The sequence below is a fragment of the Barbus barbus genome (genome assembly GCF_936440315.1).
Source record: "Barbus barbus genome assembly, chromosome: 13".
NCBI lineage: Eukaryota > Metazoa > Chordata > Actinopteri > Cypriniformes > Cyprinidae > Barbus > Barbus barbus.
The window spans coordinates 6,447,346-6,472,521 of NC_136741.1; the positions used below are offsets into that span (position 1 = coordinate 6,447,346).

General features: G+C 35.4%; 1 protein-coding gene across 1 annotated transcript in view; it reads right to left on the reverse strand.

Moving 5' to 3' along the window:
* The window catches only part of LOC306879214 (uncharacterized protein), a 30,582-nt gene extending 12,095 nt beyond the window's left edge, over nucleotides 1-18,487 (reverse strand). Inside the window, exons 1-7 of the mRNA XM_079432004.1 lie at nucleotides 18,153-18,487; nucleotides 8,673-8,769; nucleotides 3,444-3,574; nucleotides 2,086-2,220; nucleotides 1,758-1,826; nucleotides 1,453-1,519; nucleotides 1,244-1,347 (exon numbers count right to left, since the gene is read on the reverse strand). Coding sequence (XP_079288130.1) covers nucleotides 1,244-1,347; nucleotides 1,453-1,519; nucleotides 1,758-1,826; nucleotides 2,086-2,220; nucleotides 3,444-3,574; nucleotides 8,673-8,769; nucleotides 18,153-18,338 — 789 coding nt within the window. The 5' untranslated portion in view covers nucleotides 18,339-18,487. The remainder of the gene's footprint in view (nucleotides 1-1,243; nucleotides 1,348-1,452; nucleotides 1,520-1,757; nucleotides 1,827-2,085; nucleotides 2,221-3,443; nucleotides 3,575-8,672; nucleotides 8,770-18,152) is intronic.
* Between the last annotated feature and the right edge of the window lie 6,689 nt (nucleotides 18,488-25,176).

The following is a 25,176-nucleotide window of genomic DNA, read 5'->3' on the forward strand; positions in this document are numbered from 1 at the left end:
GTGCATAAAATATATTCTATTTTATTTTTATGCATAAGCAGAGAAAAGAGCAATAGAAAGAAATATGCTTGAATAGAATAGTCAGTGTAAAATTATGTTGATTTAGGTACAATTAACATACAGGCGTTCCTTTAAATATGAGCACTTTTGGCCCTGTGGGATTAAAACACAATTTTTACACTCTTACTAGTTTTATTATTAATTTGTCAACAGTGGAGATATGCATCGCAGAAGATATGCATCGCAGAAGAGTTCTGTTATTTTTTTACACCAAATGTCAATTCCACCACATCTCAAATAATTTATTGTGTTTAACATAATTCTGTAAATTACATTTGAAACATTTTTGGGAAAAATGGTTTTGCTAAAGCTAATTGCATGTCTTGCATGATGTCTTGTACATTTATTTTTATTCATTTTTTTACATGATTTTAGCTTAATTTTCCACATTGTGATTGATATGAAATATAGGCCTATTAATACTTATATTTCTCATATTAATTTTCATAGCTCCTGGATTTCTGACAAAGATAAACCAGTAACATCTATACTCTATGTAAAAGATAGTTGTGTGACATACATGAAAGAAATGGGGAAATCTGTTTGAATAAAAATCAACCCCTACTCTCTAAAAAAAAATGGTGCTATATAGCACTAAAAGTGGTTGTTGGCTCGTAATCATAGGGGAACCACTTTTGGTGCAATATAGCACCATATCTTTAAAGGTGCTATACAGCACCTTTGTCAAATGGTGCTATGTAGAACCATAAGAGGTGCCATATTGCATTGTATTTCTTCAACAAAAATGGTGCTAAACAGCACCAACAGTGGTTCTTTGGCTCGTAAAGAACATTTAAAAGGGCTTAACAGGTTCTTTGTACGGCAGTGTTGCTATATAGTACCTTAATCACCCCAAAGAACCGCTGAAGAACCATACAGGAGCTTAACAGGTTCTGTATATGGTAGTGGTGTTATATAGCACCTCAGTCATGCCAAAGAACCGGTGAAGAACCACTGAAGAACCAATGAAGCACTAAGATTTGGTGCTATACAGCACCAAAAGTGGTTCCCCTATTATTAAGAGCCAAAGAACCACTTTTAGTGCTATATTTCACCATTTTGTTTAGAGTGTAGAACAAAAAAGTGCCTAAATCTAAAGAAACACCCATATTTTAAGTGATGATTTCTTTAACCACTTCAGGTAAAACAATTTACTGTCTTCATCGGTATACGTCATTTTTACCTTGATATGTTTGGGTGGAGTTGACTCCTCAATACTTTTTTCATGCTGCTGTTTCAGGGCTTGAGTAGAAATTTTTGGCAAATTCTCTCCTCCAATTACCATCACTTTAACAGGTTAAAAAACGAAATGAGAAAGAGGAAATTACAAAACAATTATGAGGTAACTTACAATTTGTTATTAAACTGTTGTAAACTACATTTGAACACTACCTTTCTCATCATAATGATCCCCAAAACTTGAAGCCACACTCTGATGAACGTTCTGGTCCAGGGAAACCTAACATGAAAACAGTGAACAGTGCACTCTGATGAACGTTCTGGTCCAGGGAAACCTAACATGAAAACAGTGAACAGTGCACCTAAATAATACCTCAAAAAAAGAACGTCTGGCAACAAAATATAGGTTTTCTAATAAACTGTTTGGAACAGTATGAGAGCGAGTAAATCATAGCAGAATTTTTTATTGGGCATTGCTCCTATCATATTAATGGGATTTTCATCTTGTGTGGGTATACCTGAGCATTTGAGGTACTGCTTTCTTTAACACTGCTTCGTACCATCACCTCTGATGAGCTCACCACCTGCTATCAAAAAACAGAGAACACCTGTTGTTAAACAAACATACACAATATGCAACTCACTGCTGTTTGTATGATATAATCAGCAGTGTTGTGCTGCTCATGCCTTGTGATATGAAAATTAGTCATGTTTATTGCATGAACAACTGCCAAATAGGGGATTCAGTAGCACTGCAATGCAAACTTTTTCATCAAGTCTTGTTTTAGTCTTTTTTGGTGGAATTGAGTTAGTGTTGTGGATCCCTTGTGTATTTATCTGCATTACCTGTTTCTGTTGGTAGTGGTATTGTGTAACAGTGCTTTGGGATGCAGAAGAGGAACTGGACTCTTGGCTTTCAAACTGTTTCTTGACGCTGGCCAGTCCGCCTGGCAGAGAGCACGGCTCAGAGCTGTCCATGACCTTGAAACACAAAATAAAATGGTAAGACACATTCATAAATATACATACAGTATGAGCGTACATACAGAATATACATAGAATAGATTTGAGACATATGATTCTCCTCTAGAGGGAGCTACAAAGTTGAAAACAAAGTTTTTAATTTCCTCTTTTACTTAGAACCAAACACACATTATACAAACATACTACATTATACATTGACAAGTTGCATCAGTATTCGTTGTTGTTAATCCTTTAGTATTAAACTATTTATTATTGTACAGATCTTAAAAACAGAGAGTTAGTTTACCAATAGAGCTAACCGGAATTCTAGTGACAAGATTTTTTTCTCTTTTTACAAGCCTTGGTAAGCCTAACGCAGTACAGACAATTATTATTTTTTATTTATTAAATTTTTAAATAAAAAGACATATAGATAAAATAAAATTAAAATAGAGAGTGCTAGAGTTAGAGGATCAAGTAAAGATGGAACAGATGAGTTTTTAGCCGTTTCTTGAAGATGGGTAAGGATTTGGGCAGGTCATTCCACCAGATGGGAACAATTAATTAAATTACCCATTAGAAAATAGAAAATAATTCTGTACTTCCAGAAGGATTATTATCATTAGTTAATAAACTATAACCAAAAATATAAAACAATATTTCAATTAAATATTTAAATATAATATTTAATATTTAAATTTAATAAAAAATAGACATGCTTAAAAATAATAATAATTACAAAATCACAAAAAAAAGAAAAACTTTAAAATGAAAATGAAAAAAGAAAATATAAAAATAACAAAATCTGTAATAGTATATCAACGAAAAGGCTCTGTAAAAACCAAACAACAGACAAAATATATTTTCATGGTTGTAGCTGGTTAGGATACAAGCACAAATTGTTTAGGACACTGTGTAATAATACTCCACTTCATCCAGTAACTGCCATCTTACTTTATTAAATGCAAGCCAAATTCCCACATGGGATCAATAAAGTGCAAATCCATTTAATGTGTATTTTATGCATCTATTATGTATTACACAGCCATTAAGTACAGCATGCTTATATGGGCTGAAAGGATTTTTTTCAGAATTGTAAATATTAAACAGGAAGTAGAAGGCCTTAGACAAGAAGTAGGAAATCTTTGCCTATTTTTCCTTTTCTACAGGTAATATGATATGACAGTGTGGGCCAGCATATGTTCATGCATATTTGAGTGCGTGTTCATGCTGGTAAATACCACAGATGGGCTTCTCTCCTCCTTGGTAGTGGCAGCTTGGTATAAGGCCAGTCTCTGCTTGAGAGGCACAGTATCAGCCTCACCGTCGGCGTGCCCCTCTCTTGATGGTGAAACACCTGCGCTGCCCGCAGCTGAAATACACAGAGACACACTCAGGTTGCAGGGTGTGCATCATTCGCTATTAAACCTGAACCTGTAACATAAATAAATGCATTTCTTCACCCTGACTCAGGTCTCGTGATTGGTTCATGGGAAACTAATGTTAGATTAAAGATCACATCATCTGTCATATTTTCAAGAGTAAATTTAGCCAGACAAAGTCAAACTGACAACAGGGATGTATTGTGACAGCTAATGCTGACTCTCTCTCTCTGTCTCCTAGTCTATAGATGGCTCCAATGACAAGATGAGAAAATGATGTCATAAAGCATGCACGTCGTTCTCATCAATCACGGTTTTCAGAGTTGGAGCACTCAAGTCATCACCACTACCAGCTCTGGTAAGGATTGTACACATATATGGTAATTTATATATATTACGTGCGAGGTTATGGTGACACACAATATAATTTTACCATATCTGTCAGTAACAATATTAGAGTTTCTTTTTAAATGTTATCAAAATTATCAATAATGATACATTTATCTGTCAACTAACACTCTTTTAAAGTACTTTTTTTATAACACCAAGAATTTAATAATAACGCATGTTAAATATAATTATTAGCAGAAATTAAAACTTAAAATATTTCCAAGAAGCATTTAATTTTTTTTAACAACATAGTATAGAATTCTCTTTCTGGCCATTAGTGGATTATCAGACATGACATGAAAATAATTATTGGCTTATTCGTATTAGCCAGAAATGTAGTGGTTGAGGTACAAGGCTGCTTTATAATGAAAATTTTATTATTTTGTTATGTAATTATTTCCATCATATAATAAAAAGGTAATGTTTTAATTTTTGAAACTTTTTCTCACAATTCTGAGTTTATCTCTCAAATCAGAATTGCTAGATGTAAATTCAAACTTGTGAGATATAAACTCGCAATTGCGAGAAAAAGTCTTTTTTCCCTTCTTTTTTAAAACAAGCTTCCATACTATATATACCATATTAAAAATGTGTAAAATAGCTTAAAAAAATATTTAAATCCTAAGTTAACTAAAGCACATAAGAGATGTGCCATACGATTAATATGATTTATGAATTAAATATCAAAACATTATTGGCAGACGCATGCTAGCTCTTTGAATAGCTGCATATTTGAAGTCCTTCATTGATTGAATATTTGAATTTTCTCCATCACCGCTAAAGATAAGAGCCCATGGAGGATGTCCTACAATGCTATACGCTGATGATTTCAAGCCAGATCTTTGTGCTGTCAAACACCCACACTGATTTTCTTGCATCAGTAAAGCATGACCGTATCACCATGTGACCAAGACATGTTCCTTGAACTGTTAATTTTAGCAGGGCAGTTATTCAGAGCATGCCAGTGTAAAACTAGCCCAGCAGAGGGATAGAGATGACTCAGATCCAGAATAAGCAAGCTTTAGTAGCTGTTGAACAGAAACTCTACACCTGAGGGTATCCGACACTTTTCAAACACAGAGACGAGGGGATGTGGAGACAGAGGGATCACGCACTTGTTTGTCATGATAGAGAAAGACATCAGCGGGGAAGATGGACGATGAACATTCCAGAACACCTCCAAGTATCTAGAACCGCAGGGGTTGGCGGCTTTCTAGGCTATCATGCATTACCATGATGTGAAGTAACCACAATACCGAGAGCAATTAAAGAAGACTTATTTTAAACCTAGGCCCGTTAGTTTCATATTTCAGAGAGAGAGAGAGAGAGAGAGAGAGAGAGAGTGTGAGGCGCCCAGGAAGAGTAACTTCCTAAAATGAAAAGCCATAGCAATCTTAATATCGGTCACTTATCTATCATTCAGATTTCTACTTCTCTAATAAGATTATATGCCACAGTTCTGACTTTTTATGAAGTAGTGTAGATTGATTGCTTTTAAATAAATTACTTCTCTGGTTTTGGGTGACTTTGTCAGAACAAGCATATATCTGCTAAATGTGTGATTAATCTGTGTAAGCAGTATATCAGCAGGCTTGTAATATTCTAGGCTCTAGTCCATGGAATGCAGCAGTAGCTTACGGGCTAAATTCAGAAAGCCCGGTCTTTAGGACTCTATTCTAAGACACTCATGGGGTGAACTGACATATATGACACACACTGCCACACAGCAACTACAATGCACATTAGAAAAAAGACATGTATCACTCATCTCATTTGGCACTTTTCTTCACATTATCCCTATAACTGTTCATATAACTTATTTTTTGAAGCCAACTGCCACTACTCAGTTAAACTGTAGTGAACTGTTATTGTTAAATGAAAAGCATAATGGGTTTTGAATTGCTAAAACCTTAAAGTTCTTGTCTTGCTGAAATGGCCAACAAGTATCAGGTCTCTGAAAATCTGAAAATCTTTGGTTAGCAGTGACTTTTGTTACTTTATGTTTATATAAAAAATACTCATCAATATTAATTTCTCTCAACTCCATTATGATGGAACAATATGCCATATGTCCTCTTCATGCAATCTTAATGAGTGCTCTCAAACACGTGCTATTGGCCTTAAACCTGGAAATATGTACTTATTCATTTCAACTCAACCAGTTTACCTTTTTCATTTAAAAAGGCTCAAAAGCAATACTTTTATTAGATTACTGTCAAATTGTGAGTTAATCAGTAGTGCTGATTATTTCATCAAAAAATTTTTATTCAATTGTAATAATAAAAACTGTAAATAAAATAAAAATTGTTAATTAGTTCTAAACCATGCATTTTACAAATAAAACTTCCTCTCTAGTTCTCTCAGACATCGATATCAGTAACCACTTCCGCTGAATCACACTCACCTACAGAGATCTGACGTTTCCTCTATGTTCCTCAACGTTACAATAGTGTCACCTGGACAATCCAGATCCCACCTGGAGACCCCTATAGACACCCAGCGTCCGTGTGTGAAAGTGTGAGAGTATGTTTGGAGACCAGCTCCAGTCTACTGTCCGGTTCACCTCAGAATGAAGGAGGGCAGGGACAGCTGGCTGTATTTCAGAGGCCCCTACCATTACCCTCCTCCTCTTTAAAAGATTGCCAGTCTGCTAGGCCTTTTTTTAGATAAGCTACTCAACATGCCCTTAACCTGAAGTCACAGAGAGACAGACAGACAGACACACTGAGGGGGAGAGGCACCCTGCTCTCTGACAGATTTTAATAAAATGCACTAACAGCCCATTTCACATGTTTAAATTTGCATAACGATTAAAGGGATAGTTTACCAAACAAGTGTGGTGTAGTCCATACAACATGTTAGCTATATTCCAAGCCTTCTGAGCTTTGTGTAAAGAATAGCCCTAAAAATTGACTGTTAATCTCAATAAATAATTATTTATAAATAAATAATATAAATCTGTTCCTTAGAAAGCTATGGTATGGCTTGTAGCACACACACCTACCTCTGTGGTGCCTATTATGTTTTTGGAACTTAACAGACATGGAAACTTGTTGCCTGGAAAATTCTTCAAAAATTTTTCCTTTTGTGTTCCATGGAAAAAACAACATACAAAACTGGAACAATATGAGGGTGAATAAATAAGGATAAACACAATTTTCAACAGAACTTCTCCATTTAAAGAGGGGGTGACAGCTACTACAAAGCTCTAATTATTATAAAGCACTTCCAGAAAGGTCTTACATTTGTTTGAATGTGTTGGCATAAGAGTCAGACAAAAGTCAGGACTTCGGTCACTCAAAATGGCAGTTTTATTGATTAGTTTTAGTTATTTAGTACATCAAGTTAAACACAATTGTTATATTTTATTTAATTTTGTTTATATGTTCATTTTTTAAAAGTAACAAAATTAACATTTATAAGCAACAGCATGTTCATTTTATTTTTATTTGTTTTTTATTGTATAATTGCTTTTTTTTTATTTTAGTTAAATTTTTTGTTTTAGTAAACTATAATAAACCTGATTTGATGTCACTTTAATTTTAACAGCCATAATTGTTTATAAATTGTGTTGATTGGACATTTATGGATGCTGTGTGCTTTTTATGTTACATTTACATTTAGTCATTTAGCAGACGCTTTTATCCAATGAGGACAATGGAAGCAATCAAAATCAACAAAAGAGCATAGATAGAATACAAAAAGATTAGAGAAGCCAGTGTTAGTTTTTTTTTTTTAAAGAAAATGAGTTAATAAATGAATAAAGTACAAGTCTAAAAGGGGCAAGTTTTTTATTATAATTTTTTTTGTGTGGAAATTCAGTTTGTGTGTGCGTGAAAAAAAATTATCTTATAAAATTGAAAAATCTAGGTAGCCAACTTTGACCCTTAAAAGACTGCAGAGAAAACATACATTCACACCAAATAAAAAATGTCTTCTGATTCTCCTGGACAGCATTAAAGCCATGCATCACATGATGTCAGACACCAACACTCAAGAGAATGCAGCACACTTGAGTGATGAACAATATATCAGGATATGCAGGAGGATATGCATGTGTGAATGTCAGCGTACGTGTGTAGACCAGTCGTAAACAACACTGTCTATTTAAAAGATGAGCTGATAGCCCGATTTAAAGAATGAAAGATGGATAACCAAAGACAGACACATGCAGACACTGACCATACACAAATCAACTCACCTGTCAAACAAACCTATTAAATTACACAGGCCTCCCACTAGCATATTGTCACTGCATATATTTAAAACATGTACACTCTAGTATTATAAAGTAAAGTTTGGGTATGATAGCGCTACTTTTAACACTATATCCTGTGAAAACTCAGAAAACGCAAAGTAACCGAAACAAGATTGCAGCAGAAATCCAAACACATGTACATACATACACATACATGCATGAGCACTAAAGCTCATTTGTCATCACAGTTGTCATCATGCTAGACAGCAATGTGTGAAGTCTTTAATCATGTCGCCTTTACACACACACACACAAACTGAATTTCCACAAACATATAAATCACATAAAAAATTAAGAGGCTGCAAACAATACAGCTTAAAATTTCCTGAATAAGTCTTTAAATAGTCAAACATAGACATCTTTAGGGTGAATTAAAAAATTCTGGTGTTCAATTTAAAAGAAACTGAATTACTGTATTATAAAAGCCAAAAGATACTCACATCCACCAAAGTTTGAGTCCTGATTCGACATTTTTTCTCCTACACCACTAGATTTGTCTGCTACTCTCCCACTAGATGAATATGAACCACTCACTTCCTAGAGGGAGAGAGAAAAAGAGAGAGGCAGGTGTGGTTAGAGAACACTTTCTAGTCTGAGTTTCATTTGTGATCGGCAGTTCCACGAGACCTCCAACAAAAGTTTGGAAGAGAGTTAAGAACAGAGACACCATGTTACATGAAGCACACGTGTGTGTTTGTTTTGTCTATTTATTATTAACAGTATATCAACAAGACTCAGTTTTGTGTTGTATAAGCTAGAGTTCACCTGAAGTTTGAAAGCTGTCACCAAGTCAATAGTAATGCCCTTGAAACAGGAACATAAATGGGGAAGGAGGCTGAGAACAGAAAAAAATAAACCGCCAACTGTGAAACATATTTACATATAAACTAAAGCAAATGTATTCATAAAATTTGTTTAAATGTATTTTCAGTGTGTATTTTCAATACCACTGTCATTAGACACGCAACAAAAGCAAACATATATTCTGCCATAACACAGGTCTAAACTGATAACTGAGTCACAGAGCATTATAAATACAGTCAACCTTATAGTGCATACGAAGTTTAAGCTTTGAAGAGTTACACTGTAAGAAAAAAAAAAAATCCATAGCTAAACAGATGTCCTGGCAGAAATTTAACAGTACATTTTCTGATAAGTTTACCTTTAAGTTAACCTGAAACACAACACAATTCAATGCATAGTTCAATAAATGGGTAAAACACCTGTGGAAAAAAATCTTGAAAGAATGGAAGAATACATTATTTGAATGTTTTGTTTTTGTTGCAAGTATCTTAACAGTTCAAAGGTGCTAAATTTGCATAGTCCATGCATGCAAAAAGAGCTCAGCATGTCTAATGATCATCGGCTATGCTTTTGAAATATCATGACGAATAATTATAAAAATAAAAAATAAAATTGTAAAGGTGTCCAAATTTCTAACTGGTTCATAAAAAAAGGTAATTATGTCACAGAACTGCAAGATTTAAACTTGCAATTCAGAGAAGAAAAGTCAGAATTGTGAGATATAAACCTGGAACTTCAAGAAAAAAAGTTAATTTTTAGGATAGGATGAGCTCACTTGTTGAGTTTATGTTGCTACCTCAGGTAATGTTTTGATATCCGAGTTCTTCAACTTTTTGAGGAAATAAGACAGCAATATTTTAAAGGGTTAGTTCACCATAAAATTCTGTAATTATTTACTAACCCTCATGTTGTTCCAAACCTGTATGATTTTCTTTCTTCCATGGAACACAAAAGGACAAATTTAGCAGTACGAATAAAAGCAGCTCAGACATTCTGCTAAATTTGTCCTTTTGTATGCAATATTCACCCTCAAGCACTCTCTTTCTCTTAACCCCTCTGTCTGTTTTGCTTCACAATAAAATTTGCAAATCAAATCTTCCCCTATCAGATGTTCCATAAAGTACTCATGCAACTGTGAAAGACAGTTCAAAACATCAGGAAGGGGAAATCAACACTATCCCACACGTGCTAATGCACACACACACATTGATTGAGAGTCTGTGCAACACTGAGCCAGGAAGTCAAAGTTCACCCTGGACAGAGAGAACAGGTGGTTTCATTTACACACACTGAAAGGCAGAGTTTCACTTTATCAGTTACACTGCAAGTAAATTAAAGGCTAACTACTGTAAATGAATTCTAATAAACAGCCGTGTCGGTTTCTCGTGTTGTCATTACTGTCAAAGCGCTGTCAAACACTGCTGATGCTTTCAAATGCACTGATATTTTGGCAGAATTTACTTTAGTTAAAAGCTTATCTTGTTAAATCTGTAAAGCTGTTAAAATTTTACCTGGATAAAGATTAAAAGAGCTGTGAGTTAATTCACCTGAACAAACATGAGATAATGAAGAGATAAAGAGATAAGATCTTTCATAAAATAATATCTGGGCCTGGAGCATGTGGAACATCTCAGTGAATTAAAGCTTACAAAAACCAAAGGGATTTACAAATTAAATCTTGACAATATTGTGTTTATATGTTTGCCCTGTGACATGGGATGGCCATACCATGGTATTTGGATGTATATAATGGTACTAGCCTAAATAATACCAAATTCACATACCATGGTATTTGAAAGCACTTTAGAGAATACCATGGTACTACCATCATGGTAGTGTTAAAAAACCTGATAATACCAAATTGTCCAAAACGGCAACATCATGGTATTAACCATGTGTTTTTGGGTAACTAGATGTTGCCATATTTGGTGGCCTGCAAAGTGAAATAATGTCTAATAAGCTTATTGAACACACAGTAAGAAAATGATTTAACAGAAGTTAATGAACTCATTTGGAGAGAAACAAAGATGTCACAAACAGGGTTATTATCATCTCTACAATTACTACAAAAAAAAAACATGTTTACTTAAGTTAAACTATATATACTATAGTTAACTAAACCACGGAAACTACAAATGAACCTTAGTTCATATTAAGTAACTATGAACAGTCTATAACAGTCTTTAAGTGTGACTAAATGTAATTTTTAGTAGTATGACAAGCTACTGTAGCTCATCACTGTACAACATGACGGTACAACATAAAAATTCAGTATGATGAACCGCTAAACCCGAAATGTCCTTGGTTTTCATTTCAGAAATCTGGTCACCCTCATGTGTTTGTGTGCGTAAGGGGATTTCCTGTTTTTGTAAGCACCACTGAGAGTCTCCCATTACTCTCCTGTCTCTGTGATAAGTGGACATATTTAAACATGAGTCACTGACCTGGAGTTAGAAAAACAAGCCAGCACAGCAGCTCTCTTACACATACATAAACAGATATACAGCCATCTTCTTGTTAGCATAATCAGTATTTCCACCAACAATTTTAAAACAAACTCAGAGGCTTTTATGTACAAACAGGAGGAAAGAAAGGATGATGGAGGGTGACAGGGTTTGTAGTCTGAACAAGGCCGCAGGTTAATCTACATAACCTGAAGACATGGTAGGCTATGATTACCATGCACACATGAGATGACACAAAAACACATACCGAACATCCTGTGACAGTGCGTGAACATCCAAACGTCTAAATAGCTGAGTTATTGTCCCCAGGCCTTGACCAACAGTTCTGTTTTCTTTTTTTTAACACAAAAGGCAGCCAGAAACAGTCACAAGGAGCTGCTTTTAGCCTGAGCGCTACACATAGCACAGGGATAACTATAAAAGAGTGAGATGACAGCACCTAATACTTTCTACACTTTTAGCAGTATAGTTACTGTGTTTGTAGGGTATATTTAGCAGTAGCAGGGCAGTGAACTGTCAGCTAGCTTTAGCCTTTAGCATGAGTTCATCTCTATTTAAAACTAAATGTAAAGGAATGTTGTGGGTTCAAAACAATATTGAAGCTGTTTTGAGGTTTGTCAATGCAGTTGATCTCTACAGAAAATCATTCTGACTCTGAGCTCGGTTTATAAAATCAAGCAAAACTGCAATAATACATTAACAATGGAATGTAGTGTAATTTGTAATGAATCCCTCTTTTAGTGGTGGGACTGCTAGCCAATGAACGTGGAATTGCGTTTTACCAACCAATTCCTGTGGAAGGATTTTTCTTATTGTATAGTCCCTACATGGTGCACATGTCATGTGATAGTTATGTGTACCAGCTTTAAATGGCCATGACAGGAAAAATTGGATAGAAATTTGCATAGACAAGATCAGTAAGCAGTTTTATCACATTAATCTCATGTTAACATCTATAATGTTGAAATGGCTACCCTTGTGTACCCTTGGAAGCATAGTATTTACATACATAATATACTTAAGTTCTACGTGTCAACTGCAATTAAATGAAAATGAATTTTAGGTTGAATTCATAATAAATGAAAGTATACTTTCTTTAAGTACACTTAAGTAAACTGTTATTTCATTAATTTATTAGGCTATAGCCTATTATCAGAAAGCAAAGGTTATTTTTTATTTATAACATGTGCATGTTCAATACAATTAAGTGCACTTTTCAAGGGTATTCTTGTGAAACAGTGTATATTTTGACCATTATCCTGGTGAAATGGCCATAGACTGTCATTGTAAGAACACTTCTGGCATTTTCAACAGAGTGTATTAAGTGCTTCTCACTATTCCTTGGATATTGAACATATTTGCTTGAAAGAAACAAACAGTGAAATAAGATCTCAAACATTGTTCAAACAAAAAAGACATTTGCTTATACAGACCACATATCCAAACTTAGTCAAACAATGATTTCCTTTGCTCTGTTGCCCAAGAAGCATTCTTTGCCTCGCTGAGGTTTTAGGCAGATTAATGGAATTCCAAGAGAATAATTAGACTGTGAGAAAATATTGATTAGGTGTCAGTTCATTATGAGACGTTTCCAGCCTTGCATTTGCTAATAGTGACATCTCCTGGACAGAATGCGCAACAACAGCTCTCGGCCTGTTGAAGAGTTTAAAAGTGCTTGTTATGTAAACCTTGGATGAACCTAAATTAAAATCCAAAAAGACTTTAAACAGGATGTGAGGATTTGTATTGCTTTCTGTTCTAAAGTGGCTGATGAATAACAGCAGGAGGATTTCATGTCTGAAATGAAAGTTTCTCAGTCTCTTTTTGACAGCCTTTAATAATGGCAATCTCTCTGTATATATATATTATACCCTAACTGAGTAATAATGAATGAGAGAGACAGAGAGAAAGAGAGAGAGAGAGAGAGAGTGTGTGTGTGTGTGTGTGTGTGTGTGTGTGTGTCTTTGCAAAGGGATCATGAAATATTAATAACCCCAGTGGGGTGGAGAGGTCATGTTTCAGATAGAAACGATAGATGGATCTCTAGCAATCTCTCTCCTCTTCCTGTGTTTATCTAGCCAACGATTAGCCACTCAATCAGGAACACCAGTCACTCGTTCCACTCTTACCCAAAAAAACCCTCAGAATCAAGACTCAAGCATCTGATCAGATGGCCAGGCCTATGTTTCACAACCAAGATGAAGAAATCTACAGCTTACTCACATTCCAAGTATTCTAGATTACTTCTGTTCTCTGTCAAGCACATCTTCATGCAGGGACTATCACGAAACTCTTGCAAAATATCAAAATACCATAGTTAATGGTACCCAGAAATTACTTATGTAATGTCTTTACTGAGGTAACCATGATGACTAACACCAAATGCATACTGTTTTATTGATAAAACAATATCTATCTATCCATCCATCCATCCATCCATCCATCTATGTAATATGTTCATAGTGTGAAATAATATATACTATTGTGTGTTTTTTGCATTTATTTTTTGCATTTTTATTTAGTTGTATTTCAGCTTTTAATGACGAAAAATTTTAATCATACATAATTAGTTAATGATAATAACCCTGGTGACTACTGATTTTTGACTTGCTGAAAGTTGAAATGCTAGACCAAACCACTGCAGTGGTTTGAAAAAAAATAAGTATCCTAATGCTGCCTTTTAAGGTTATATGAATTTGCAAATGCAAACAATATGTAACAATAACCCAAGGGCAACACCTACAATACATACTTTAGTGCACAGTGTAAGTATTTAAATTTGTACAGTATAGTAACTATGGTATTTCAGCTCTGCTGGACAATATACCTTAGCTTAAACTTTGAACATTATTTGCTTAGCATGGTGGCCGAGAGAGATCAACATGCTGCAACTTCAGAACACACATGCAAAGAGAAAATACCAGCAAATTAAGAAAACATCATCAGTTTGAAAGCACATGCGCTGCAAATGCACAAACAAATAAAGAAAAGCGCTGTAAATACACAACACAACCAAATGCGCAGTAGCACAGACCACAGCAAAATTACACCAACAAAATTTGTTGATTTGTAATAAATAAAATATTAACCATTTGCAACCACAGTTGTACAAATACCATGGTTAGTAGTGTAGTAAATCCATGGTTAATTTGTGCATGGTTTAACTATACTGACTATTTTTTGTTTTATTTATTTTTTATATGATAAATGCATTTATTAACTAATTAATTTTAATAGTATAGTTAATTTTTGTAAGGAAAGTTAAAATAAAGTTAAAAATAAGTTAGCCAGCTTATATAACATTTCATCTTCATCAAATTAACAAAGATGTTGTCTTAATTTGCATGTGTTTTTTTATTTGCAGCTCTCTCGGCCACCATACATTAGCCTACCATGTTCCAAAAAACTAACCTATCTATTTTCTAAATGCATGTTACAATGTAAACTGATACAGTAGATACTGTAAATGATTAATCAACGCATGTTTCATTTTCTTACAAATTCTTACAAATGACTATGCGCTTGCATTCAGATCTGCCTCCAACCAATCAACAACCTATGCGAGCAACCATGTCCATTCTTTTTGATAATCCGTTTCACTCTGATGTATGTCACAATACTCGCTTGTGACACTGCATTGCAATGTATTTTGGCATTATGTAATTGTTTACTAACTAATAGGAGAAAATCATTCCTGGCCTGATGATGATCAATACTGAAGAGCATTTTTAGGTGAAATCTGTGGAAAAGATTTTTCATTTGCATCCATGGTTCCATGAAGAACCTTATAGTTGACGAATGAAGAATAGTTGACACATCCAAGCTAATATATGAAGAATCTTTAACACTAATGGAAGCGTTCCAATGCAAAGAAGGTCCTTTATAGCTAGATATTACAGTGTTTTTCACACAAAGAAAAAAAAAATATATTTTAAGAACTGTTTACTGAAAGGTTCTTCAACCAAAAATGGTTTCTCTATGGCATCACCTTGAAAACCTACTTTTAGAAACTTTATGTTTAACGGAATGGAACTACACAGGGTGAAATGTGTTTAAACTCTAAACTGAGCTTGGAGTACTACACTTCTAGTGGTAGCTGATATAAAACTAGCATGTTTAAATAGTGAAAGTGAAGAGACATACGGCCAAGTATGGTGACCCATACTCGGAATTCGTGCTCTGCATTTAACCCATCCAAAGTGCACACACACACCGTGAACACACACCCGGAGCAGTGGGCAGCCATTTATGCTGCAGCGCCCGGGGAGCAGTTGGGGGTTCGGTGCCTTGCTCAAGGGCACCTCAGTCGTGGTATTGAGGGTGGAGAGAGCGCTGGACATTCACTCCCCCCACCTACAATCCCTGTCGGCCCGAGACTCAAACCCGCAACCTTTGGATTACGAGTCCGACTCTCTAACCATTAGGCCATTACAGATAATACACAATGAGACTTTACAACAATACAACAAAACATAACTGGCCACAATTTAACATAACATTCAACTTCTTCTTTTTTTGACTCAAAGTTTATGTGTGTGTGTGTTCTTGCAAGTATGAGTAAAACCAAACCATGCTAAACTAATTAGTTCATTCTTCTTTCTTTATATGTCTATCTCTATATCTCTCTCACTTTCTTCTGTTGGCTTTACTCTGCCCACACACACACATTACCCACATGCAAATTATAGGGTTATTTATACGAAAGCCAGTGTTGCGGAAAGAAACCCCAAAATAAGTTTTAAATAACATAGTGAAATGTGTGTGTGCCTGTGTGTGTGTGTGTGTTTGTGTGTGTGTGTGAGAGAGAGCATGTCAGCACACAGTTGCTCTGCTTCCCACAAGTTTATTGCCAGTAGTTGCTTCTGTTCTGGGTGTCTGTAGCTTTGTTGTGTGTGTGTGTGTGTGTGTGTGTGTGTGTGTGTGTGCGCACTGATGCACGTTCTCTGCATTTCCAGATTGTGACCTTTCTCTCTGTCTCTTTTTCTCTGTGAGCTCACAACAATTTAATTGAATGGATTAAATGTTCCTATGTAAAAGGCCAGCAAAATGAGCTTTCCAGCACAGAGCAGTTTTCCAAACTATGAAAACTATGAAACACATCATTTAAACTGATCTTCTCTCTTAATCTACTGACTCTCTCAAACATATCTTACTCCTTTCATGTCTGCTCTTTCAATTCTCATTCTTGTATCACTTATTTCTCATCCCTGTCTCATGCATTTTTCATTCTCAGCCATCCCATAAGTGTCACTGAACCGTGACTGTTGAACACTAAACTTTCAAACCCGTTCTTTGAAGTATGGTAAATTACAGTAGCGCAAACTTAGCATCCCCTTGAACAGTTCACCCTCCTGAAAAGACCAACAGAAGTTTTTAATGCTGGTCACCATCATTGGGTGCAGATGTGCTGGTGTTTACCTAGTATCACTTTAAAGATTATGCTGTTTGAACAGTTTTATAAGCTATGTTATGCTGGTAAATAGCGTGGCTAAGTTCCAAACTAGAGCAGACCAGCATGGAAGCTTAAACTGGTCTTCTGAGCAGACTACACTGCCAATGATCAGGTTTGAGAAATTGGATATGCTGCTCTGATAACATAGCTGACTAATGTGTAAGAATGCTTCGAAAAACAAAATCTCAAGTTTATTGCAAGTTGAACCAAACCCTGTCCAGCTAACCAAGTTAGACAAAAAGCAGGATCTGGGTCACATTACTTTTCCTTTCTTTTCATAATCTCTTATATCAGCATGTTAGTACTTCACTTTTCAAAAAGGACCTCACATATACTGTATATCTGAAAACATATACTGTATATCTGAAAACTAGAAAGCAGCAATGCTTTCGATTAATGCATAGTACAGTTACTATATATACCAAAGACTGATCAGGGAAACAAACTGAAGCTCACAAAAGTCATTCCTATGATCTCCAGATTTCTTCTGCAGACATTTGTAAGACTGGACAGGATGCCAGATTGTTGGAAATTCATGGAATTACACTACCGTTTAAAAGTTTGAGAAGGGTATCACAGTTTCCACAAAGATATTATGCAGTGCAACTGTTTTTAACATTGATAGTGAGAAAGAAATCTTATTTCAACACCAAATCAGGATATTAGAATGATTTCTGAAGGATCATGTGACACTGAAGGCTACCATAATGAAGTTGAAAATTCAACTTTGCCATCATTTTTAAATATATTAAAACATAATATTTCACAATATTACTGTTTTCACTTTATTTGTGATCAAATAAATGCAGCCTTGGTGGAAAAAAGAGACTTTTTTCTCAAAAGTGTAAATAAATCTTGCTGGCCCCAAACTTTTTAACATTAATGTAGCTCTCTAAGCTGATGCTTCAAATAACTCACAATATTTGGAATGCTTGGAAAATCAGATGTGAAAGTCTTGGGAATAGATGAATGACTCTTTTTAAACATGCAGCAACAGCTGTTTTTATAGTTTTTTTCTCTTCCTCTCTCTCTCTCTCTCTCCTCTTTCTCCATCTGCTCTCTTTCTTTAGTCGTGTTGCAAAATATTAGTAAAATGACATCTTAATGCACACATTATCTCTCTGCATCAACAAACAGACTCAAGAGCTCAATTTGTCTTTCTCATTCTCTCATTCTTTCTCTTTCGCTCTAAGACTCACCACATGTTGCGCCGGCGGTTTCTCAAACATTTGCTTCAGGCTGCTGAGTGGGATGTCAAACTTCTCAATGCGCCTGTTCTCCTCCAGGTCCTCTTTAGCGTCCGCAGACCGCAGGGCGAGAGGAGACGAACAAGCGTACTCTACTTCTTTCGACACTTCGGGTCCATTTCCTGATTGAATTTCCATTGTTCAGGAAACCAGATATTCCAGCCTCCCCCACGAGAGCAGAGAGTATCACTACTGAGAGACTGGACAGAGGAAGAGAGACACGGTGAGAGAAAGAGGAAAAGAGAGCGAGAGAGGGATGTGGAGGAAGAAGTGCGTGGCACAGTTGTGTTGTCTAGGAGGCCGAACCAGACGGACAAACTCAGGACGGCCTTGAAGGAGGAGAAAAAGAAAGAAAAGAAAAAAAGGTCTCTGTGAACTCATGCTATGAATTTCCTTCCAGTAAATACAATCGTCACCAGCACACTCAGAATGCCAAAGTTAAGGGTTTCAAAAGTGCTGCAGTTGAGTAAAACATAATCACACACACTCCTGCCAACAGGAAATGAACATCTCTCCTGAACAAATCATGGAAACTTGACCACAGCCCTCCTCACGGCTTTGACACCAACACCCTTTCCTTTCAACACACACACATTTCCTAAAAAGAAAACCCACCCTGAGACTGTATCCTGTATCCATAAATTTCCAAAAATCTCCAAAAAAAGCCATATACTTAAACAAGCACAGATTAAGGTTTTATAAGGCCACGGGGAATCTAGAGGAAACACATGTTTTTTGCCAAAACAATAAGATAGTACTGTATATCGTGACTGACACATTACATTTCACAGTTGCAACTTACAAAGCCAAAATTAACATATTTTATCTTAGAATTACAACTTTCCAAATTACACATTTTGGTAATACTTCAAACTTTCTATTATGCAACTTGGACTCATTTAGCAGCTTATAAAATTGAGATGTATTTCTGCAGTATCCTGTTTGCATATGATGAGAAATTACAGTTTTGTTTTTTTCCCACTGCTTACATTTTCAAAACTTTGCCTGTTTTTCCCCCCAAACTTTAGACACAAATCCAAGAATTGCACACACAAAAAGCAAAGTGCCTCACATCTCTGCATTCAAAATATCACAAACACATATCAAAAGCAAACATTTGCAAACACCTTTGCCATAATATTAATTCCTGTTAGATTTCTGTGTGTTACATTGTGTGTTGTGCTTTGCAAAAAGTGTTTGATGAAATTGAAAACGGAGTCAAAGGCCGAGAATTAGTGTATGGTTTTGCAGATTTGGTGGGTAGTTCTGGTATTTGAGTGTCAGGTTTCAGAAATTGTGTGACAAGTAAAGATTTTGTGTAAGCAGTTGAAAAAAACTGTAAATCACAATCATAGTGATAAGTGACAGTGTCTATTAACAGTGTCTGTCCACAATAACTACAATATTTTGACAAAAATGGTTACTTTTATAAAAATTTTAATAAATAAATAAAATAATTGATGTCTAGAGGCAACCATTGTAGTGTGTTATGATCAATCATGACACAAACGTTTTCAGCTACAATAATTTTTATACTATGGTTACTTCAGTTCAAAGGCTTTGGGTCAGTAAGATTTTAGAAAAAGAAAATTAGTGTTTCCTGTCATGGTCACAGCTAGATATAACAAAAACTGAGTTTTTACATGGAAGAGAGAGCTTTTATCTCTTGACATTATATCATTTTGCGCCTGGTTAGGACATTGTGTTACTGTCAGTGTCATGCATATTTCAGTTTTTACATACAGCTGAAATAATTTCCTGTGGCAATCAACAGCATACCAAAGATGCTGCTGATAGAGTTTAACTTGTAAGCAGCAAAAATAGCCTGCTGCTGCACTGTAAACTCATTTTTATTTGTACATGACTGAATAATCTGACAGGAAATGGCTGTAGAGGGACGGGTGAATGGAGGAAACCGTTATATATAAACTGGGGGGAGGATTCTGTGACCAGCATTACTTAAGTAAATGAATTCCAGGCAGGATACATTCAGACGGTTGAGTCATGGATCAGAAACAGGTGAAAACATACGACCTAGATTCACACGCTCTTACCTTCTGCTACAGTGGATGCTTGTAGTTCACAGAGGAGACTGTAGGAATGGTTAGTGAGGCAAAAAGAAGGAGACTGGAGAGATAATGGAAGAGAGGGAATGATGGGGTCAAGTTAATGCAAACCAATGTTAAGAGAATTAAGACGCGGCTGTAAGGAGAGAGAGGATGAGAACGTCACAGAAATGCATTATTCAACCCACAGAAACGCAGCTCACTTACAGGCCTGTCCACTCATCTTACATACTACACAGTACTCACACACCAAAATACAGAGACAGAAACATCCAGCTAAAGGTTACCCATTCATGCTTTAATGGCACACAAACTGATGACATTAAAATTCTAGACATCTTGCACAAGGGCCAGAATTTTTTTTTTTTTTTTTTTTGCAAAAACCTCACATAATGTGCTTTGTCTCTGAAAGTAGTCAACAATACTCAGTGAAGCGGTCATCTACATGCTTAAACGTAAAGTTATAGTTCACCCAAAATCATTAACTCACCTTAATGTCATTCCAAACCTGTATGACTTTCTTTCTTCTGTGGAACCTATACAGTAAAAGAAGATATTTTGAGAAATATCTGTGTTTTTTGGTCTATATAATGGAAGTCTAAAATCAGTTTGGTTACCTCCTTACATTCTCCTTACATCCTCCTTACAGTCTTCAAAATGTATTTTGTGCTCCACAGAATAAAGAATGTTTAGAATGACATGAGGGTGAATAAATGATGATAGAATTATCCAACAGTCCTTTCAATTCCAAAAAAAAAGGTTTTTCAAATTATTTAAGATTTAATTGTTGTTAAAATATAAAAGAAAATGTAAATAATAATAATAATAATAATTTCATTTAAATCAATTAAAAGATTAAACTTTTAAAACGTAAAAACAAGTTTAAAAAACAAAGTTTGCTAACAGAACCTACATTTTATTTAGCATTAACTGACATTCATTTAATATTATACTTAATCAATTTAGCAAAAAAATGAAACAACAGAGGGCCTTACAAATATCCTTGAGGTACACCATGAATTACCATTACAAATTATCATTCAGTTGAATTGAATTTGATCAATTGTCATCAACACGTCACAACTAACAAGAGACTGAATGTGCATAAAATTCTCAAAGTAGTCTTCTCATGGCCTGGAAGGCCCTGACCATGAAGTTTTTGTTTTCGATGGGAAAAATGACAAGTTCTTGGTTCTTGTAATGCACATTCTTTAAATCATACTCAGTTGTACTGTACTCTTGTGTTTGGAACCATTTTCAATTTCATGAAAATATTTACTGGTGTCAGATATTGTCATGCAATACTCTGACTCTGGAATTGTTCCTATTTATTAATACAGTAGTGTGAAATATTGCATATTCGACAATGTGTTGAATCTATGTCATTTCAGTTCTTCACAGTCAAGGCATTTCCAGAGCCGAGATGAGATTGCTCCACACCGGTAAAGAGCAGTGTTTGTGCAATTAGGTTGTCTTTCTCTGTTTCTCTCTCTCCTCACTTGACCTACTTAGCATCTACTTCTGGCAATGTGTGTGGTAAATGCATGGTTCTTTTAATGCAAGACTATGCCACACATGTATTTTCTCTCTCTCTCTCTCTCTCTCTCTATCTCTCTCTCTCTCTCTCTCTCTCTCTCTCTCAAGGGACTTGCTAAACAGTGGGCTTGAACTTTTAGGAGCACATTTATCTATGTGTTACAAAGAGGAAAATTTCTACACTCTGTTGCAGCTTGTTTAACTTGGTAAAATGCCTGTGCTTTCCTTTTTAACACAAATGCAGATGGTGAGATGGTTTTTCCCACTGTTTTTTTTATTTTTTTCCATCATGCTTTTTATTTTCCCACATTTTACTTTAGTGGAAAAAGTGATCTGGTCACATTCAGAAGCAGTTACTCACAGTATTTAAAGCGCCACACACACTCAGAAACACATGTACACACAAACATACGTACACACAAGGAACACTATTCACTATTAACTAGTTGCTTATTAACATACATATTACTAGCATATTGGCTGTTAATTAGTATTTATAGAGCACATATATATGCCTTATGCTGCATGATCATATTCTAGATCCATTAACCCTACTCAAAACCTAAACATAAACAACTACAGTATCTTACTATCAATAAGCAGCAAATTAGGAGTTTATTGAGGGAAAACTCTGTGAATATGTTCCCTAATCTAAAGTATCACATTACATAACAGTCATGTTGCCATTTTGTTCTGTGCACCATAACATGAAAGTAATATTATACAGTGATTTAAGTTCTTATAAATACAGACTTTATTTGAATTGTTAATGCACATAAAAGCTAAGATTGAGAAATGTTGTTAATTATTTATTAATATAATTAATATTCAATTATTGATTATTTATTTATTAATAATAATGCTTGTTTGGTAATTATTTAAAGGGTTAGGGTTAAACAATTATAATAAAATAAATGCAAAAGATTTAAAGGCAAAATATCTAATATTAAAGATACTAGACATTATCTAACATATAATTAAATACCAAGAACATGTTTTAAACACATCAATCCTGACAAAAATGTGAATGTGACCCAGCACAGAAAAAAATTATCTTTGTGACAAAGTGAACTATCAAAAACATAATGCTTAGCAGTGTCCTATATTTTGTTTGCAACCCATGTTTTCCCCTTTACAAAAAATGAAAAATTTCTTAGAATGGTGAAACTCAAATGCTGTAGGCCTAATTCATCAACACCTTCTTTCACTGACCATTTGCTGGAAAAGAAAAGAAACAGAATTCTATTAGTTAATTTAGTAAACACAACATGGTAAAGGGGTAGGCTATGGTTCCTTTAAGAAGAAATAATTAAAATCTCTGTAGCTGGTCATGTGATGTAACGCCCGCTTCTGGTGAAGGGCAAACGTCCATCATGTGATCCCCTCATTCAACCGCAAGAGGGCGCCTTGGACTATTTCGATTAGAAAAAGACTTGATTGAAATGGCTCTGGTACCAGCATCACTGGTACCCCACCCTGTGTTTTCTGTTTGAATTGGTCGAGATTTTAATCTTTGCATCTGTGACGGTATGGTTTTTTATTTTGCTATTTTTCTGAATAATTTGATTTAGACAAAAAGGAACTTATCAGTTCATACATAAACACGCACACTTATCTCCCGCACCAGACCTCGCCATAAAAGACAAAAAACAAACAGCTCCTCTCAAAAGGGAATCCCACTGGAACACAAGCAGGCCTATCTCTCTCTATGACTGAACAGAAAGCATGAATGAATGAGTGTGGGAGAAAGGGGATGAGAGAAGCTTAGAATGAGCGGAGTTGGTGGGGGAAAGCACTATGGGCAGACTCTGTGTGATCAATCACTGAAGGGTGTACAGTGATGTCAGGTTGCCATGCAACCGGAAGAAAAGCACTCCAGCAGGGTCACTCCTGATTACAGAGTGTTTCTCATGCACGCACGCACTCATGCACACACACACACACACACACACAGTCTCGTGTCTAGCAGCAGTACTAGAAGGATGATTGCAGCAGTTAATCTCACCAACGAGCCTATATTTAGGCCTTCTTCTGTTTGGTTTTCTTACCTCTCTTCTACACCTCCTTCCACTTTTCTTCTCCTTTTTCAAGCTGAGATCTGTTTGTGATGTCCAGAGGCGTAAATGTTGATAAGATAATGGTTATATCATTGACTGATCGCTATTTGTTATGTATTTGTATTATTTATTAATTACTGAATGGCACAGATATACCAATACAGACCGAAGGCAGATGCTGCATATTTGACAAAAAACATTTCCAAAATAAATGTCTTAGGCTTTTCAGTTACTGGCTTCCCAAAATGTGCTTTATTTTAAATGTGCTTTAAACTACAGTGAATGTCTGCAAACTCTGCTCCGCTTCAGAGGAAATCTATTCATATTGCACATCCAAAACAAAAGGTAGTACACGTTTGCAAATCAAACATTTTCAAGTAACCCAACAAAAAATAAGTATGCATTTCTCTGCTGCAATTCTCTCTCGAAATGATATTTGCGATGTAATAACGAATGTAATAAGTTTAACTTTGGTACAAAAAATATGATCTTTATTCTTTTGGCTTTTAAAATAACGTCACCATGTAGTTGGTTAATATAGTGCATGCAGTTTACTACCACACTACGAATGAAATTTGACGACCACTGATTGCTTCATAAATTTTTATGTACATTTAAAACCAGGACCTGGCCTTCACATGTAGCACTGTGCAAAAAGAAATGTAAACAAAATAAGTTAATTCAAAATAAAAAAACAAACAAAACCAATAACATGAGCTTGAAACTACTATTTACAATATAAACAATAAAGAGAATGAGAATAAAGCACATCGATGGTGGCCCCAGTACATACAGTCAAAACACACACACACATATAGATCTCTCTCACATAAATAAGCTCTCATATTCTTTTTCTCTTTCACACTCGCACCTCTCACACATGCATCCAAATGACAGTTTAAGTGGCGTGTAAAAGTGCTCCTCTACAGAGTTGAGTACAGAGGTGAGATACAGCGTGCCATTATATACATACAAAATCACCACCACTAGTTCAACAGAAGAGCTCATGTCATAATCGCATTATTCAGCTGAACTCGTTACTCGGCAACATACATTGAACTTCAAAACGAGGAAAATTGTTTTTCAGTAGAAATCCACTAACAGGCTGACCTGCACCTTTGCACGGAATGGTTTAGATTTGCAAGATATATACATATATATATATATATATATATATATATATGCATATTTTTCTTTCTTTCTTTTTGTTCAAAATAAAACGAGGAGGTGAGACGTGGCTGTTTGGTACAGAGACTTTCGGCAGGGTTACATTGCCATTTCCTATCACGTTCACCAGTGAGTGTACATTCAGGCTTC